General features: G+C 39.8%; 1 protein-coding gene across 6 annotated transcripts in view; it reads left to right on the top strand.

The window, feature by feature from the left end:
* The window catches only part of ano1b (anoctamin 1, calcium activated chloride channel b), an 89,511-nt gene that overhangs the window by 28,762 nt on the left and 40,600 nt on the right, over positions 1-20,149 (top strand). For all 6 annotated transcript variants that reach the window (XM_088379323.1, XM_088379324.1, XM_088379322.1 and 3 more), the window contains 7 exons: positions 4,051-4,105; positions 4,861-4,909; positions 5,972-6,027; positions 6,435-6,476; positions 10,692-10,756; positions 12,329-12,463; positions 14,041-14,201. In XM_088379323.1, coding sequence (XP_088235449.1) covers positions 4,051-4,105; positions 4,861-4,909; positions 5,972-6,027; positions 6,435-6,476; positions 10,692-10,756; positions 12,329-12,463; positions 14,041-14,201 — 563 coding nt within the window. The remainder of the gene's footprint in view (positions 1-4,050; positions 4,106-4,860; positions 4,910-5,971; positions 6,028-6,434; positions 6,477-10,691; positions 10,757-12,328; positions 12,464-14,040; positions 14,202-20,149) is intronic.

Raw genomic sequence — 20,149 nt, 5'->3', positions numbered from 1 at the left:
ACCATAAGGGACTTCAGATTGAAAGACTCAATTGCAGGGGCTAATTTGTATTTAATCCACACATACCGCATTATAGGGTGCAGTGTTGGAAAAGTTCATTTTCTACAGGGATTAGTTCAAAGTTCAGTTCACAAATTTCAAAATGAACTAGTTCAGTTAATTGTTCATAATTCATAATTTATTGACTAAGTTTAAGACTTTATTTCAGAGCAAATGCATTATACACATCTACTGCACAATTTGTAAAATAATGTATTGTCATTATTAAAAACTCAATCAAGTTTCTGAAGGAATATCATGTGAAGGCTGAGAGGCTGAAGGAAGATTTTTGGAATGTGGTATGATGTCAAATGACAGTGAATGACATGGAATGATATACAATGACTCAGAATGAACTGAACTTGTAGAATGGAATGGTTCAAATTGGTGAAAAAATGTGCAAACTGGAGATTAATATATTGTTGGATTTTGTCCACAATTTAGGGAGCGCGTTATCTGCGCCTCACGGCAAAAGCCATTGCTAATCACCTGTTATCCAATTTACTCACTGCGTGCTCGTTTGATTTCTTCAGATTTAGGAAAATGCTAAGACACTGAAGCACAAATTAGACTTACACAGGTTGGTTGAGTTTAATCACAATTCTTGTTCAGACAGCTCTGTTTTCAGGAAAGTACAATACAGCGCTGGGCCCTTCAAGAGCGGAAAGTCTCCATTCAGAAAAGGCAACGTTCAAGGTTCTTTGGTTAGCTTATATCAGCTGCACATGCCAGTGTGGGCCGAGTTTGATGGGTGATGAGTCTTTGGGGTGGGGCAAGTTCGCCATGGGAGTGGGTGCTGGTTATGGGCGATTCGGTGTGTGTGGGGGTTGTTGTCTTCCATCCCGTCTTTCGGCCTTGGCTATCATCTTTGGCCAAGTCCTTGGCTGGCTCCCTCTGGCACCTGCTGGTTTTATCTCCACGAGACCTTCCTGTGAACATTCTTCTCCAATCTTGGACATACACTGTCGTACCTCATTCTTTCAATTTTGTCATTTTGTACAAAATTATGTTAGCTTTTGGCTGTGACATCATTAATCTAGTGCTGTTCTTTTGATACTTCATGTCTTTGCTTATTCTTAGCTTAATCATGCTTCTTTGGCCAAGTCCTTGGCTGGCTCTTTTCTTTTCTTTGTTCGGCAAACTATTTCCCTCTGTGCAGAGCGTTCAGTAGTAATCAAAAACTGGCGTCTAGCATTAGTCAAAACATAAGATACAATCAAGTACTGAACGGTCAAGACGACTCTGGCCGTGTCCATGATTTAGAGAAAAAACATCAGGCATGCATTACACAGTTCCTTAAGGGTCATTAAGCTATTTAGGCAATATATCAAAAGTCATTTGTTATTTCAAAGTGCTCAGAAATATATATCAGATCATAAAGTTATAAAAACCTTTCTCATCACCACTTATCAAAAATGTCTAGTTATGTCTTCTTTATTGATTTGGTGTGTAAGTATAATTATATACTTAAAATGTTTCTTTTATTTATTTAATATGTGAATATACTTGTCTGCTTATGTACTTTATTCAATGAGGTTTGAGCATATCTGTTTTTGTAGCTAGGCAGGACTTTTTGTATTTCGACCTCATTCCTTCAATATAAACATTTGACGTTTGAAGAGTTTGTAAATTTAGTGAATGGGAAAAATAAGTGAGATGACTTTAATGATCTAATGATGTGGGAAGTGGAAGGTTTGCATCGATCAAATGTGAAAAAAGTACTAGAATGATTTTGGGGCACAGTAGAAAGCGCTTTGAGTACCAAAGGTAGAAAAGCGCTATACAAGTGCAGCCCATTTACCATTATCATATGAGAGGCTGTTGAAGTTAAACTATTTGAAGTAAATGACAAAAAAATCATTATTGTTAAATGTTTCATAATGATGTTGGATGTAGTCTTCACAACTTTTTTAAAAGTGACTAGTGACTCAAATCTACTCAACTTAAGTCTTGTTGTAGCTTGTTCCTCTTATTTTGTTCCTCTCTTCTTATTTTGTTTGTCGTGCCCAATGTTTATATTGTCTATTTATCTATTCATGTATTTAATGTTAATCGATTATTAATTCATGCTATTTTGCATGTTTTTACAATTTATGTAGCTACTGCATAGTATATCTATCTATCTATCTATCTATCTATCTATCTATCTATCTATCTATCTATCTATCTATCTATCTATCTATCTATCTATCTATCTATCTATCTATCTATCTATCATATTTTTCGGACGAAAAGTCGCTCCATACGATATGTATGCTAACGTGACATAAACACAAACGAGAAGCTGAGAACGGGCCTGATGTAACAATAACAGTTATTCAAATAACTATAACATAAATAACACCTTTATCGAACCATTTGTGTCACTCCAATTCATTAAATCAGTCAATCGTCCTTTATGTCAACAATGCCAGCCGGGTGCGCGCCGCTGACGGCGGTTGCACTTCAAAATATTCCACAGGCCCATATAACTATATATGAATTATATATCAAATAACTATTATATAAGCAATAATATTATCAAACCATCTATGTCACTCCAAATCATTAAATCCATCGATCGTCCTATATGTCAACAATGCCGGCCGGGTGCGCGCCGCTGACGGCGCTTGCACTTCAAAATATTCCACAGGCCTTCATATAACGATATATAAATTATATATCAAATAACTATTATAAAAGCAATAATATTATCAAACCATCTGTGTCACTCCAAATCATTAAATCCATCGATCAAATTCCTCGTCCTTTGTCAACAACGCCGCGCGTGCGCCCTGACGTCACGTCAGCCTCGTCGTTATTCCACAGATCTAGTATATAACTATATTGTAGCGTTAACAAAGTACAAGGTAAGACGTGGGTTTGGTAAACGGCTCTTTAACAAAACAAGAGTTCAACGAGCCAGCAACTACTGAACTGTAACGATAAAAACATATACAAGTTGCTACACGAAATAAAATATATCAAATAACTATAAAATAAATAGTTCACTGCCACACGGCCCAAAGCACCGGCGTGGACTTCCAGGCGTGTGGCGGCGTGGACTTCCATCCCCGGAGGTGGCACTTCCAGCCACGGAGGTGGAAGAGAGCTCCATAGAACAGGACCGGGCGTGCGTAAAAGCCATGTCCGAGCCCCATCCACCGTCCCCGGACAGCCACCCGGCCGAGCGCCGGCCCCCGACTTTCGTCCACGGAGATGAAAGAGAGCTCCGTAGAGTAGGACCTGGTGTGCGTAAAAGCCATGTCCGAGCGCCATCCACCGTCCCCGGACAGCCACCCGGCCGAGCGCCGGCCCCCGACTTCCATCCACGGAGGTGAAAGAGAGCTCCGTAGAGTAGGACCGGGCATGTGTAAAAGCCATAATAGTTTTTCAAGCCTTCTGTGTCACTCCAAATCATTAAATCCTTCAAACTCTTCGTCCTCCGTGTCACTTACAAACAAAGGCGCTAATGATGCCGGTAGTACGTGGGCCCTTCGGCATCTTCGTCATCCCGTGATCGAATCTTTGTCCTTTATGTAAACAACCGCCGCGCTGCGCCGCGCCGCGCCGCTGACGTCACTTGAAATTCAAATTTCAGTAATCCCTTGCTACATCGTCGTTCGTTTATCGTGGTTTCCCTTTTTTTTTAATTTTGAAAATTTGTGTAAACATTCACATATAGGTCGCTCCTCAGTATAAGTTGCCCCCCACCCAAACTAAGAAAAAAACGCGACTTATAGGCTGAAAAATACGGTATCTATCTATCTATCTATCGACCGACCGACCGACCGACCGACCGACCGACCGACCTGTCTGTCTGTCTGTCTGTCTGTCTGTCTTTCTGTCTGTCTGTCTGTCTGTCTGTCTGTCTGTCTGTCTGTCTGTCTATCTATCTATCTATTTAATCTATCTAATCTATCTAGCTCGTCGCCACTTTCATCACAGCCAACAGTGATTTTCCTTGCTGATGATTTGTGCGGTCCTATTATGATGAAATAGTAATACTTTTGTGTCCGTCTCTGTCAACAGGTTTGATCTTTCAGACAAAGATTCCTTTTTTGACAGTAAAACCAGGAGCTCAATAGTAAGTCAACTTAGGTCTGTTAGTGATACAAAGATATCAATTGCCAAGGTTTTAGTTGGTTTAGCTTATAGGTCTCAAACCCGCAGTCTGTGGGCCAATTGCGGCCTGTGGGATGATAATTTGCGGCCCTCACCTTAATATGAAAGTTTAATGTTAGTGTGACCTGCAATTTTGATATGTATGGTTGTGTGCGGTGCTGATTGGAATGTGTCTTTTTGGGGAGCACATAGTACTTCTGCGAAAACCTCTTTTCTACCTTGAACTTCAATAAGTCCAAGTACAGGTCCAGACTTACTGATGAGCATCTTCAAGGTCTCAACTACTTCCTCCTTCACACCAAATGTGGCTCAACTATGGGAGAGGAAGCTCTGCCAGTTCTCTAACAGCAAGAAGTAGGCAGGAGCCTACAATGTTAAAGTTGTGGTTTAATTTTGAGAACAGGGGTGTAAAAGTTTTTATCTGAGCCTAAAAAACACAATTCGGCCCAGCCTCATCCCAAACTCTACCGTCAGTGGCCCCCAGGTAAATTGAGTTTGAGACCCCTGGTTTAGCTGGTTAGAAACATAAAACAAATTCATGCAAACACATTTGATCAAAAATCAGTTTAACTTGGTGAAGGTCGCAACACTCTGAGATGGCATCTCAGCTGAACTGAACCCAAACCAAAAAATGGCTTGTCCTTGCTATCAGTGTTGAACGACACATTTTGTCAATATTTCTATCGTAATGCATTAATCAACTTGTTTTTCTTTTAGGTTTATGAAATCCTAAAAAGGATTAAATGCAAGGCCAAGTACAGCATGAGTAAGTCTGACAGCTTTAAAAGAAACAATTCAGAAGACAAGATCAAAGCAAACCTACTAATTTACTTTTATTTTGACTGCTTTATTTATTTACTACTATTTTTAAATTAATTCATTTACTACTATATTAATTACCATTTAACATTCCAGTCTCGAAATGTTTTTTATTGTTGTGTCATATAATGTCCAGTCCAATCCAAACATCAGCTTTCAGAATATTCACAGCCTTTATAGCCTTGATAATTTCCACAAAATTCCAGTATATTACAGGCTGATTTACACATCTTTGCTGGTATCCTTGCTAAAGAAAAATAAACAAACAAAAAAACACAAACAAAAAACAACATTGGCCAGCATGGTTTGGTTGTGTTTTCATGCTGACCTGGTGTCAACAGCAAGACCAACAGCAAAAGCAGCTAAAATTTGAAAAGCCAAACCTTCAGTCACGCTATGAAATGACCCAAAGTCACCCAGCATGGCCAGTATTGCTGGATGAATTTGGCTGAGTTGGCTGAGAATTTTTTTTTTATGTTGAAGCCATTCAGTTGTTGATTTACTTTTGACGTTTGGGTCATTGTCCTGTTGCATCTCCTATTCTCAGTTCCACTTCAAGTGAAAGATGGTTTTGTGTTCTTCAGCCAAATTTCTGAATAAATATGTGAATCAATTTTCCTGTCGATGTCAATGCAGCTCTGCCCACCCTTTTGCGCGAGCATGATACTAGGTCTATGTGGTTACTATACTATGTGGTTGTTTCTGTATTATAACCTTTCAGTGCAAAGTATCACTGCTGTCCTTGAAAATCAAACTAGATCTTCAGCCAGGATGGCTGATCCAGTCATGGATGAAGAAACTCAGTGTGGGAGGGTGGTTATGATGTAAAACAGCCTCACTATTAGTTAATGGATTCCGCTGAGCAAATTAGGGGAGATTCAGTGTATTTATTTATTTATTTATTTATTTATTTATTTATTTATTTATTTATTTATTTATTTGGGGGTATCATTATTATTAATACCAAAGATTTATAATAATTTTATGATCACCTTTTCTTCACCGGCAGGTATCACCAGTCTCTTAGGTAGTGGTGTCTATACAGCTGCTTATCCTCTCCACGATGTGAGTAGACTTTGCAAAACAACAAAACCTAATGTTAGTCTCGTAATTAGTTAATGATAATACAAAAACTAACATATGTAAAAGTTTACAATTCTCAAACATCTTCAGAACATTTTAGAATATTGTTTAGTGAATGATTTAGAGTATTAATAGGTGATATCTTATTTTGCAGGGGTGAATGAAATGTCAAATCCATAAGTGTTACAATTTTCTGCAATTCACCAATACTTCAGGGATTAATTTCTTTCAGTGCAAGAGCGCGACCAATTTTGAGGTTTCTGTACACCGATATTTGCAGCAATTTTAAAGTCTTGGCAAAACACTACCCCAAAAACATTGCACCGTCAAAATCTTGCACTCCAAGTTGTAAGTGTGTTTTTACTATATCTTTATCTTTCTGTCTATAGGGAGATATTGATGAAGAAAGTGCAGAGCCAAATGACAGAAAAGTAAGTATTGCTATGACAGTCCCCCTCAAAGTCTTTTCAGATTTAATTAATTTATTTAATTTTCAAATCAGGCGGCTCGGTGGAACACTGGTTAGCACGACCGCCTCACAGTTAAGAGGGTGCGGGTTCGATTCCACCTCCGGCTGTCCCTGTGTCGAGTTTGCATGTTCTCCCAGGGCCCGCGTGGGTTTTCTCCGGGCACTCCGGTTTCCTCCCACATCCCAGATAACATGCTTGGTAGGCCGATTGAGCACTCCAAATTTTCCCAAGGTGTGAGTGCGAGTGCGAATAGTTGTTCGTCTCTGTGTGCCCTGCGATTGGCTGGCAACCAGTTCAGAGTGTTCCCCGCCTACTGCCCGATGACTAATGGGATAGGGTCCAGCACGCCCGCGACCCCCGTGGGGACAAGCGGTACAGATAATGGATGGATGGATGGAATTTTCAAATCATAAAGAGAAGGATTTGTGAATAACTGATCTTTTGATCAATACAACGCTGGTAATAAATACACAGTCATAGTCATACATAGTTTAATTAATTAATTTAATTTTCAAATCACAAAGACAAGGGTTTATGAATAACTGATCTTTTGATAAATACTGGCAATAAATATACACAGAAATAAACATTACAAACAATGTAGTAAATAACAGTACATAAACTAAAATAAATTCTGGAAAAACAACTGAACCATAAAATATAAAGATATGTTTTACTCTAAATGTACCTTCACATCCATACATTTTCATTTTTGTTAGTGGGTCTGCGGTTAACAAATTCCGTTGCTAGAGCACCGGTTTAACCCCAAGTTCCATGAACTTGCTGTCGTCCATCAGTGTTTTCCGACTCCCTAATTTTCCGATGCTCAATTTAGCATGCGATGTCCGTCGACTTGTGTCAGCGTGACATTTGCAATCGGCCCTCTCTCTCTCACTTGTGTTCCATCAAACAGCACTCCCCCTCCCTCATCCTTACTCAACTCAGTACATTCATGTGTAAAGGGCACATCAGTGCTACATACATTACCTTAACGTTAACATTGCAACTTATAACAACATCTTCTCAAATAGTCAATTCAACAAACAATCATCTTTTTGTGCCCAGATTATATTATGACAAAGCAAGATATAATAAAGTGTATTTCAGCTTTCTCTACTTGTGGTTAACATTCTCATCTCTTAACAATGATCATGGGCTTTCCTAGTTAGCCGTTTAAAATATTCAAGCAGTTTCAATATAATATGTCAAAGCAAAATAATATATAAAATCATTCAAATTTGCGTGTCTATGTTTAATCCAGAATAAGTCTTTCTAGTCACTTAACAATTTTGACTACTGATCTTCTATCAGGTCAATTTAACTTTAGCACCATCCTCTGGTGAAGTCCGAAATGGCATTGGAGGTTGACTGGTTCAACCAACAAGCCCCTCTTTTCCGGTTTAATAATTATTAATTTTGAAAAATTTACTTTTACACTACCCTTACTCAGGCCCCCTCGTTCAGGTCTCTCATGTCAAGCTTTTGTCACCATCTTCTGGCGAAATTTGGAATTTCATTTAGGCCAACTGTCTAGGCCAGACATGGGCAAACTACGGCCCGCGGGCCACATCCGGCCCACAGGGCCGTTTAATCAGGCCCGCCAAACCTGAATAAATTGCATTATTGACCTTTTTTTTTGGTCATTTTCCCTGCAATTAGTATGTTTCCCCAATAGATGAGGAAGCGCCCGCCCGCGCATTTACTCCCGGAAGCTGTGTCAGAAAGCTCGGTGCACACTCACAAGTGCGTGTACGTACTAAGTAGTACGGACCCGGCGCACTCCGGGCTCTTTTTCAATCAGTGCGGAATTTCGAGTGTAGGCTGTGACGTCAGCATTCTCGTAATTTGTGCGCTGAGCTTTCAGATACAGTTTTACATTAATGCCACCCACAAACCTTCCCCTGGAATCCTTCCACGAAAATGAGTGGCCCGAGGAAAAGAAAGGTGACACCGAGTGCCGAGTGTTTAAAAAAAAGAGAGGACAATTTGGCTCGACCTATGTGTGTGAGCAGACGTTCCGCCACATGAACGTCAACAAAGCCCGTCACAGCTCTAGGTGAACGGACCGACACCGCGGCTCTATCCTAAGAATTACCACAAAATTTTTTTACTCCAGACCATGATGCACTAGCAAAAAAGGGAGACCAAGAATACTATTGATTTCTTTATTACTTTATTTAGAAGTATTCTTTCACTGATTCTTCAAGATGATGTATTTGGTCAGATGGCTTGCCGTTTGATGTGATTTCGCCTCATTAGATAAACATATTTCATAAATCTGACCTGCAGGCGCTGAAGTGATGGAAACTATTATTTATAATAACAGTGTCGTATTTAATGAGAATCACTGATAGTAGTTTTTTGGTGAAATCTTTTTTTAATGCTGTTAATAAATGCATTTGTTTTCAAAAAGCTTTTTTTGAATATCCATGCTTTACTACCTACTGAAAGTACAAACTGTTAGGGTTTTTCAGATTATCCTTATCGTATGATTATGTTGGAATGCAACCGGTAATAAATACCTAGACTCTAGGCCAAATCCAACACTTATTCACGCACCATCTTAACCTTTATGTCACACGTCAAGAGACATAGCCAAAATGTATGTGGACATCTTAGCTTGTGTGCACACCAACCTCTGAAAATGTTAGAATGATTGCCCCTATATTTTCCATTTTATTAATGCGTTTTCCTCATTAGGTGACATAAGTTTCTTTGCAGAAGTGCACATAAGTGGTGCGCAAGTGCGCATCCACACTGAAAACAGTCATGTGCGCAGGGATGTCGCTAGAAGTTTTAATAGGGTGGGCCTGAAAAAAAGTTGGCGGACCAATTTTTGCCCGAGTAAAAAGTAATATAATCTCAAATAATGCAGCGCAGAAACAACAGTAAGGTAAATATTATTTGACCTATTTGAGTGAAAAAGCGCACCCTGCTGTAAAAGGTAGACACTGGCACCTGCAAGTAGGTCCTCAACTTTCTATCATGACATTAGCAGAACAATAGGAATTCAACACTCGCTTCCCCAAAAATTATATTGATGAGTCATTATTCCTTCAACTACCGCAACCGTCAATTTAACGGCCCTATTCATTAAAAAAATAAGCAGCATCATTGATTTTTGCGAAAATTTGTAGGTCACTATGGTCTATTAAAATATACAGTAGAGGTGGCATTCAAAATACTGGTGAGGCTGTGTCTGAGGATGAGTAGTTGCTGAAAAGCTTCTGAAAGTGAGTCTGAGCGGAGCAGTCTCTCCCCTCGATAAAGAAAAGCTGCGTCTCATCACGTTTCCAACAATGTAAACTGTTTACTGTAAAATTAGATTCGTGGGACAAAATGACTGGTCCAGACTTACGTTGGCGATAGAGTTGAAAATCATGCTTTCCCGCCTGAAAGCATGGCATCCTCAATCCCCTGCTATTTAGATTGCTTAGCAATTACCTCATCATTAGGTTTGTGAATGACACAACCCTGGTGGGTTTAACCAATAACAATGGCAAATCTGCACACAGTACAGACAACAATGCTGTGTTGTAGTGTAGATTCCACAGTATACAGTGTAGTTTTGTGAAAGGTAAGAGCGCTGGCAAACTCTAGCATACGCCACTAAATTCTGATGGTACTTTATAGATGGTGTCACAAATGTGAAGTTCCTGGGAGTCGACTTTTCTTGTCATTGCATTAAAACTTGGGACACATAAGTACAGCAACAGAGGATAAAGATTTCATTGGATTTAGTGATTTGGAGTGACACAGATGGTTTGATCAACTTGTCAGCATGTTATTTATGCTATAGTCATTTGAATAACTCTTAATATGTTATGTTATCATACCAGGCACGTTCTCAGTTCGTTGTTTATGTGTCATGTATACAATTATTCAGCCTGTTGTTGCCTCTATTCTATTTTTATTTTAAATTGTCTTTCAAGATGACATGTCTGTTCTTGGTGTTGGATTTTATCAAATAAATGTCCCCCAAAAATGCAATTTATACTCAAGTGCAACTTAATATGTCTTTTTCTTCTTTATTATGCATTTTATGTCTGGTGCAACTTGTACTCCGGCGCGACTTATAGTCCGGAAGATACGGTATATGTATTGACTGCATGAGTTCTTTGGAATGACATACATTGACATGCTGGGTTAACAACTATGGTCGACTGTCTTTCTCAGCTACTGTACGAGGAGTGGGCAAACTACAGTGTCTTCTACAAGTATCAGCCCATTGGACTTGTGAGGTAAATCTGTCTGTCTCTCATTTCATCAACAATATCTGTCCATGTACCTTTTTATCTACCCAGCGATCCATTCGTCTACCTTGAAAAACATATAACACACTATAAAACATATCTGTTTGTGCCCTCATTTTAATGCTATCTTTTAGATGCACATTAAGTTAATTACCATAATTTTTGGACTATACACTAGACTATAAGCCGCACCAGCTAAAATTCGGGGTTATTTTAGTTTTTTTTCTTATACTATAAGCCGCACCGGACTATAAGCCGCACGTGCGCGCAAGTTATTCACAAAGAAAGACAGTACACAGAAAGCCTTTTTAAAGTTTTAATAACATACTTCAACATGTCTTTCTAAACGGTACCTGTGATGCAGCAATAGTACCGCAGCAACACGGAAGTGTGCACGCGAGTTATTTACAAAGAAAGATGGTACACAGAAAGCCTTTTTAAAGTTTTAATAACATACCTTAACATTTCTTTCCAAACACTGCCTGTGACGCGGCAGTTATACCGCAGCAACACAGAAGTAACACAGCACTAATAGGGCTGGATTAAAAAAAAACATACCGGTAAAAGTCACTGAGACGCGGCAGTTACACAGCAGCAACACGGTAGGACAGCACGAACAGGGCTGGTTTTAAAAACATACCAGTAAAAGCAAAAAAAGAGCCAGTAAAAGAGCCGTCTTCATCTTCCTCCTGTGCACTGAAACCATCTAAATCTTCCTCCTCAGTGTCAGATTGGAATAGCGTTAGATATCCTTCGCCATACACTTTCTCAATCTCTCTTTCGTCGTCGCTTTTATGCATTTCTCCTAGCATTTTCCATGATGAGGGTCTGTTCATGCTAATTTTATTCATGCACGAAGCGCTAAGTTACAATAAACTAGCGAGCTATGCATATAGCTCGAGAGTAGACGTGACTGGGAAATAAAGAAAGAAAAGGTGAAAACGATGTCATCAACAATGGGCCAAATCGACTGCCTTTAACTTAAAAGCGGTATAATATGCATTTCTTTTGTCCCCCATGTTGACAGTGTATAAAAGCTTCCTTTCAGTAATGTCCGCCTTGATCTCGTTCTGTCTCTTCTTTGTGTGAATTATACGGTAGTATTTGCCTGGCGGAGGAACATGCAATCAACACGCCACTTTTCTCCCCAGTGGCCGTGCCACATATCCCTCCACCCAGCAAAGCGGTGCTGCACAACAGCGGTCCACAGCCTTTTTACGAGTGTATAAAAGCGATCAAGTCATCACAAAAATTACAGAAAAAATCCTATATAAACCGCACCGGACTATAGGCCGCAGGGTTTAAAATTTGAGAAAAAAGTCGCGGCTTATAGTCCGAAATTTATGGTATGTATTGCGGTTTGGGGAAGTTCATGAAAAGGTAATGTGGCCCCTTTCTCTCTCTCTCTCTCTCTGTCTGTCTGTCTGTCTGTCTGTCTGTCTGTCTGTCTGTCTCTCTCTCTCTCTCTGTCTCTCTCTCTCTCTCTCTCTCTCTCTCTCTTCCCCTCTCCCTCCAACCTGCTTGAAAGGGTTATTTGACATGTTTTGTCATTTTCTTCAGGAAATACTTTGGAGAGAAGATTGGACTGTACTTTGCCTGGTTGGGACTCTACACCCAGATGCTGATTCCTGCTTCCCTCGTGGGAGTCATCGTTTTTCTGTATGGATGTGCAACAGTTGATGACAATATTCCAAGGTAAACTTCATTACAGTAGAATAAAATTCCTCAGACACGCACACGCATGTAAAAAACATACATTGCTGGGACTACACGTTGCTGCCACAAAAACGTTAACACGCAAACCCCACTCAGCAATGTATATTTGAGACGACAACCGACAGAGTGTGACTCAGATATGCTAGCCACTGCCACAGTTTTACCCGTTCCTTGCTCAAGGGCACCAAACTTACACAAGGCCGTGAACTGTGTTCCCTACATTAGAAGGGACTGTTCGTAGCCACTTAGCCATGACTCCCTGCGTCACATGAAAATATGAAAGTAAAGTTGTTATTTGAGTTTAGACATTAAGGCCTCTGCTTCTCATCACGCACAGGATATTATGACACATGCTGCCATTTGTCTTCAGTGTAGAGACAAAACACACGTTTAGTATTGGTGATAATGTTACTTATACTTTGGAAGAGATCACTTGTTGAAACCATTCGCAACATCCTGTGGGCTCTGGGCAGCACTGAAACGTGCCAAATAACAGGTTGATGAGACAATTTGTGCTGCAGATCTTTCACTATTTTGGTTTTGTCAGGATAGGAATCAGCTTTATTGACTAAGTTTGTGCATGCCAAACAGGGAATTTGACTCCCTTTAATTTGATCTCAGTCTCTGTACAACATTTAAGTGACTAACACTGACAACATTTAAGTGACGAGAACAGGATGTTAATGCACAATGATGATTCTGAGTCTCTATGAGTGGTGAGAGTTCATCAGAGCGACATCTAAAAATCCTAAAATGTGATTTCCAGGGATCTATTTTTCACATCCTGTCTCTTATAGTTCAAGTGTACCTATGATGAAAATTACAGACCTCTGTCATAATTTTAAGTGGGATAAACAATCAGTGGCTAACTATATAAGTATATGACCGTGTATGAGAATGAGTGAAACAGCAAGCAGATTTAAAACAGTCAATGGCATCCGTCTGATATCAATGATTTTTGCACCACAGACCGCTTCTGTGTATTTTGATAGACCGTTGAAGATCGGGTGCAATAACACCAAAAGGACAGTCCAGTCGGCGGCGGCGTTTGTTTGCTGTTGAGTCAAGCAGCCGCTGGCTGGTTTCCACAATGACTACGAAGAACAAGCCGGCCACCTTAATGGTTTTTCATGCGTTACCAGCACTTTATTTATAGTCTGGCCAACTTAAGATCTTGCTGCAGATCTTCTCTACCCATCTCTAGCATGGAATGCAATTGCTTTTTGTGAATTTTTTATATTTTGTGAATCTTTTATCTTTCAATCGATCTGTTTTTTCAAATAAAAAAAACTTCACAATATAAACCCCCCTCCCGCAAAGTAAAATTGTTCCAGCACAAAAAAAAAAAAACAGAGCCAACATTTTTCATGACCATTCAGCTGAACAGAACAAGATAAAGAAATCTTGATAGTATGTTCACTCCTTGGGATATTTTCAGCTGCCTAAAAGGTGATCAAACTTGCAGCTGATACATTGGTGCCTTTTAACCTAAAGTTTCACTTTTGCTAATTTTAAGACCTTTATATTGAAGTTTATATTCAAATTGTGTCTTACAGCATGGAGATATGCCACGAAAAAAACAACATCACAATGTGTCCTTTGTGTGATAAAGTGTGCAGCTACTGGAAGCTGAGTTCTGCTTGTGGAACTGCAAGAGCCAGTCACTTATTCGACAACCCAGCAACCGTATTCTTCTCTATATTCATGGCTCTTTGGGGTGGGTGAACGCACGCACACACAGAATATTTTAAATATTTTAAATATTTGCATTTTAGCTTCTCTCCTGACATGCTGGTTTAAATTATTGATGTCAATCTCAAACAGCATTAGAGTAATTTTGCTTGAAAAAACATTGTTGTGATTGTTATTATTGATTAATGTCATTTGTAAATCTCATTGACTATTTAGGAAAACAAATACAGCAAATGCCTAATAACTTGGAACTGTGTGTGTGTGTGTGTGTGTGTGTGTGTGTGTGTGTGTGTGTGTGTGTGTGTGTGCGTGCGTGCATGCGTGTGCGTGCGCGTGTGTGTGTGTCAAAAGAAAATTCTAGCTGATTTCATATTGTAAATCTAATATTTAAAAAAAAAGTTTCTTTATAATGAACTGCCCTGGAAATTAAGATAACAATAAACAGTCTGAGGGATTTAGTCTTTACAAGGAAGTTATTGTGTATAGGATACAAGTGAATTGAGTGAAAATGAATTAATATGATGTTATGAGTTGAATCTTGTTTTTAATTGACTCAAATAATGAATTCCTTTAGTGGGATCCAATATTCAGAACGGTATTTTCTGACTGTCAACTCTTTCAATTAAGCTTTACAACTGACTATATTTGAGTGGGATATGATTAAGATGATTCAAATTACAGTCAAACCTCGGTTTTCGACCACAATCCGTTCCAGAAGGCGGTTCGAGAAGTGAATCGGTCGAATTCCGAATCTATTTTTCCCATTACAAATAATGGAAACAATTTTAATCCGTTCCAAGACTAAAAAAAAGCGCCTTTTTTAAGCATTTTTGATTGGCTCATTTTTGTCCGATCGCGCAACTGCAGCGCACCGCCAACCGCGCAACTACACCGCGCTGGTCGCATTATTGTGACGGAGCCGTTGCTGAAATTTAGAAAATATTTTTAAAGTCCTGATGTACTTTCCAAAATTTAAGTGGACCTCAGTGCGCAGGGAGCTTAATTTGGTCCGATCACGCAACCGTAGCGCGCCGGGCGCTCACTGTCACAAGAGCGTCTTTGTGTTCCGAGTTTTAAGATGACACTGCTCTCGAGCCATGCCCATCTGAAGCAGTTCCTAATCCCGTTCGACTCGTCTATTTCCGTGGCACTGTCCTCGTCTTTTTTCTCTAAAACATTCGCCATGCTGGCTAAAACTTTTGCTAATTAGGCAAATGAGTAGGCAAATGATGTGACGAAAATAGCGCAAAATGCTGCCGAAAATAAGGTGGCTGTTGTCGCAATACTGCAGCCCCCCCCATAAGAACAACTTTCTCAACGGATCTGCACGCCCGCGACCCCTGTGGGGACAAAGCGGTACCGAAGATGGATGGGTGGATGGATGGATGGATCTACACCACAGGTATCAAACTCAAGGCCCGGAGGTCAAATACGGCCCGCCACATCATTTTATGTGGCCCGCGAAGACAAATTGTGCATCAAATTCGTGTCATTACTAGAATTGCAAATTGTCTTCACTTTTAATATCTTTTTTTTTTATATATATTTGACCAGTTTTTACTCGTCTGATTTGAAAACAAGTTATCTGTCAGTTTGTTTTGTAGCTTTTACTGTATATAATATGAGGTGCTCATACATTTATTTGGGTTGACAGTCATAATGGCCCACGGAAAGAAACTATGACTACAATGCGGCCCGTGAAAAAAATGATTACTACACTGATGACCAATTTAAAAGTAAATGTAATCTTGAACATGGAGTATTGATTATACACTTAAACAGCAGAAGCTTATATACACATTTTCAAAATATAAAAGATTACTTAGGACAATTCACCACCCCCTTTAGTGTCATAGCCATCTCAGAAACCTGGCTGAGCCTGGAGAAAGGGGTGGACTTTGATCTAGAAGGGTATGACCTAAACTTCATTAATAGGGATGATAACAGGGGAAGAGGGGCAGCCTTATATGTAGATAAAAGACTAAAATACAGGATTGTCAACTGTATGACTGCTGCCATTACGGATATATGTGAATGTATTGCCATAGAGATCAACATGGAAAAAAAGAAAATCACTGTCAGCTGTGTTTATAGAGCTCCTAGCTCCAGTATTGATAAATTTAAGGAAATAATGGAAAATATCATTACAAACATTGAGCAGAAGGTCACTTTTATTTTTGGTGATTACAACATAGATCTATTAAATCCTAATAATTTACCAGCCATTGATGAATTCACTGCTACAATGTACAGTATGGGCCTTTATCCGACCATGACAAAACCCAGCAGAATAACATGCCAATCAGCTACAATTATAGATAACGTATTTACTAATAACTTGGAAGACAACATGATAAGTGGACTACTAATAAATTATATAAGTGACCATCTGCCAGTGTTTGTTATTTATGACTGTGATTATAAAAGGCCAAAGAAGGAAAATTTACTAAGACAGAGGAGAGTAAGAACGGAGGATACCCTTGAAGTATTGAGATCTGAACTACTGAGGCAGGATTGGCGAAAAGTATACGAAGCAATGGATGTTGACTCCGCTTATGACTCTTTCTTGAAAACGTTTATGACCATATACGACAGAAGCTGTCCAATGCAACAAAGTAAATATACAACTAAAAATACTGACAAACCATGGATCACAAAGGGACTATCAAATGCCTGTAAAAAAAAACACCTTGTATAAGCAATCCATAAAACATATAACTAGAAAAAAGAAATCAAATATAAAATATATAAAAACAAAGTAACTGATATACCGTAATTTTCGGACTATAAGTCACGTTTTTTTTCAGTTTGGGTGGGGGGCCGACTTATAATGAGGAACGACTTATATGTGAATTTTTTCAAAAATTTTCCCCAAAAAACAAAGTGAAACTGTGATAAACGAACCGCGATGTAGCAAGGGCTTACATAAATTTCAAGTGATGTCAGCAGCGCGGCGCGGCGTGGCGCGGCTGTTGTTTACAAAAAGGACAAAGATTGATCACGGGATGACGAAGATGACGAATGGCCCCACGTACTACCGGCATCATTAGCGGCTTTGTTTCTAAGTGACACGGAGGACGAATAGTTTGAAGGATTTAAGGATTTGGAGTGACACAGAAGGTTTGAAAAACTATTATGGCTTTTACGCACGCCCGGTCCTACTCTACGGAGCTCTCTTTCACCTCCGTGGATGGAAGCCGGGGGCCGGCGCTCGGCTGGGTGGCTGTCCGGGGTCGGTGGATGGGGCTCAGTCATGGCTTTTACACACGCCCGGTCCTATTCTATGGATCTCTCTTCCACCTCCGTGGCTGCAAGTCCACGCCGCCACACGCCTGGAAGTTTGTTTTGTTAAATAAAGAGCCGTTTACCAAACCCACGTCTTTCCTTGTACTTTGTTAACGCCACAATATAGTTATATACTAGATCTGTGGAATAACGACAAGGCTGACATCAGGGCGCACGCGCGGCGTTGTTGACAAAGGACGAGGAATATGATCGATGGATTTAATGATTTAGAGTGCACAGATGGTTTGATAATATTACTGCTTATATAATAGTTATTTGATATCTAATTTATATATCGTTATATGGGCCTGTGGAATATTTTGAAGTGCAAGCGCCGTCAGCAGCGCACACCCATTGTTGACAAAGGATGATCGATGGATTTGATGAATTGGAGTGACACAGATGGTTTTATAAATGTGTTATTTACGTAATATTTTTAATAACTCTGAATGTTACGTCTGTCCCGTTCTCAGCTCTTCGTTTGTGTTTATGTCACGTTAGCATACCTATCGTTTAGCCTGTTGTTGCTCGTTCATGTCTGTTCTTGATGTTGGATTTTGTCGAATAAATTTCCCCCCAAAATGCAACATATACTCCGGAGCGTCTTATACATGTATTTTTTTCACGTTATTGTGCATTTTATGGCTAATGAGACCAAATCCGGCCCCCGGTCAGATTTCATACTTCAGCTTCGGTCTTATAATGTATTATTTATGGCCCGCCTGCACTGTCAAACTGAATTAGAAAAAAATATCATGAAACTTGAAACTGTAATTTCTCCTATTACCAAAAGGTGGCAGACCACCCCTCTCCACTCATTTCTGCCATGGCGACTGCAAAGAAAACGACGAAAGTTGACATTGCTTTCAAGAGAAATGGGAATTACAATACTTCTTCACTGAAAATCAAGTTAATTGTGTTTGTCTAATTTTTAAAGAGCCTTGTTTAAGGATTTCAACCTAAAGAGACACTATCAGACTAAACATGCTAACACATACGACAAGTGCAAAGGGAGTGACCGCGCTGATAAAGTAAAGCAGCTCCAAGCTGAACTGGCATCACAACAGTGATTCTTCACGTGGGGCTGTGAGTCAAAAGTAAATCAAAATTAAACATTACTTAATATTAAATACTACGAAGTGGCCATGTTAATACTGTTGATGTTATGAACCTATAGACGTGGCAAACTATTACTTTCTGAAGGATATTGTAAATGACAAGAGCAAAATCCACTTGTTTTAAGGTTTCAGGCAAAAATAATTTTAAACTCATGTAAATTTAAGGTATTTCATACAGTTTGTTCAATGTCATCTGACTCTTCAGAGATGAATGAAAGGAGTTGTTCACATCTTGCCTGAGTGGCTTATATTTGGTTATTTTGTCATTTAAAAAATAAAAACAATTGGGAGAATGAAATTAGTTTTATAAAAGTGTGTATTTGCATGAAATTTTTGTAGTTAAAAAATGGCTGAAAAAACTATTGGCCCCCGGCCCCCTTCACTTTATCAAATCTGGCCCTCCTTGCAAAAAGTTTGGACACCCCTGGGCTAAACGATAGATATGCTAACGTGACATAAACACAAACGAAGAGCTGAGAACGGGCCTGACGTAACATTCAGAGTTATTAAAAAAAATATTCCATTAATAACACGTTTATAAAACCATCTGTGTCACTCCAATTCATTAAATCCATCGATCGTCCTTTTGTCAACAATGGGTGCGCGCCGCTCACGGCGCTTGCACTTTAAAATATTCCACAGGCCCATATAATGATGTGTAAATTAGATATCAAATAACTATTACATAAGCAATAATATTATCAAACCATCTGTACACTCTAAATCATTAAAACCAACGAACAAATTCCTCGTCCTTTGTCAACAACGCCGCGCGTGCGCCCTGACGTCAGCCTCGTCGTTATTCCACAGATCTAGTATATAACTATATCAGAGCGTTAAGAAAGTACAAGGAAAGACGTGGGTTTGGTACACGGCTCTTTATTTAACAAAACAAACTTCCAGGCGTGTGGCGGCGTGGACTTCCAGCCACGGAGGTGGAAGAGAGCTCCATAGAATAGGACCGGGCGTGCGTAAAAGCCACGTCCGAGCCACATCCACCGTCCCCGGACAGCCACCCGGCCGAGCGCCGGCCCACAACTTCCGTCCACGGAGGTGAAAGACACCTCCATAGAGTAGGACCGGGCGTGCGTAAAAGCCATGTCTGAGCTCCATCCACCGTCCCTGGACAGCCACCTGGCCGAGCGCCGGCCCCCGACTTCAATCCACGGAGGTGAAAGAAAGCTCCGTAGAGTAGGACCGGGCGTGCGTAAAAGCCATAATCGTTTTTCAAACCTTCTGTGTCACTCCAAATCCTTAAATCCTTCAAACTCTTCGTCCTCCGTGTCACTTAGAAACAAAGCCGCTAATGATGCCGGTAGTATACGTGGGGCCATTCGTCAGCTTCGTCATCCCGTGATCAATCTTTGTCCTTTTTGTAAACAACAGCCGCGCCACGCCGCGTCACGCTGCTGACATCACTTGAAATTCAAATTACAGTAATCCCTTTACATCGCCGTACGTTTAACGCGGTTTCACTTTTTTTTTTTAGAAAATTTTTGAAAAAAAACATAAGTCGCTTCTTATTATAAGTCGCCCCCCATCCAAACTATGAAAAAAAAAACGCGACTTA

The sequence above is a fragment of the Syngnathus floridae genome, chromosome 6 (genome assembly GCF_059516105.1).
Source record: "Syngnathus floridae isolate MCC-2025c chromosome 6, RoL_Sflo_1.0, whole genome shotgun sequence".
NCBI classification, from domain to species: domain Eukaryota; kingdom Metazoa; phylum Chordata; class Actinopteri; order Syngnathiformes; family Syngnathidae; genus Syngnathus; species Syngnathus floridae.
Note: the sequence above shows the minus strand (reverse complement) of the source record. Positions and strands in the feature narration are given on the sequence as shown.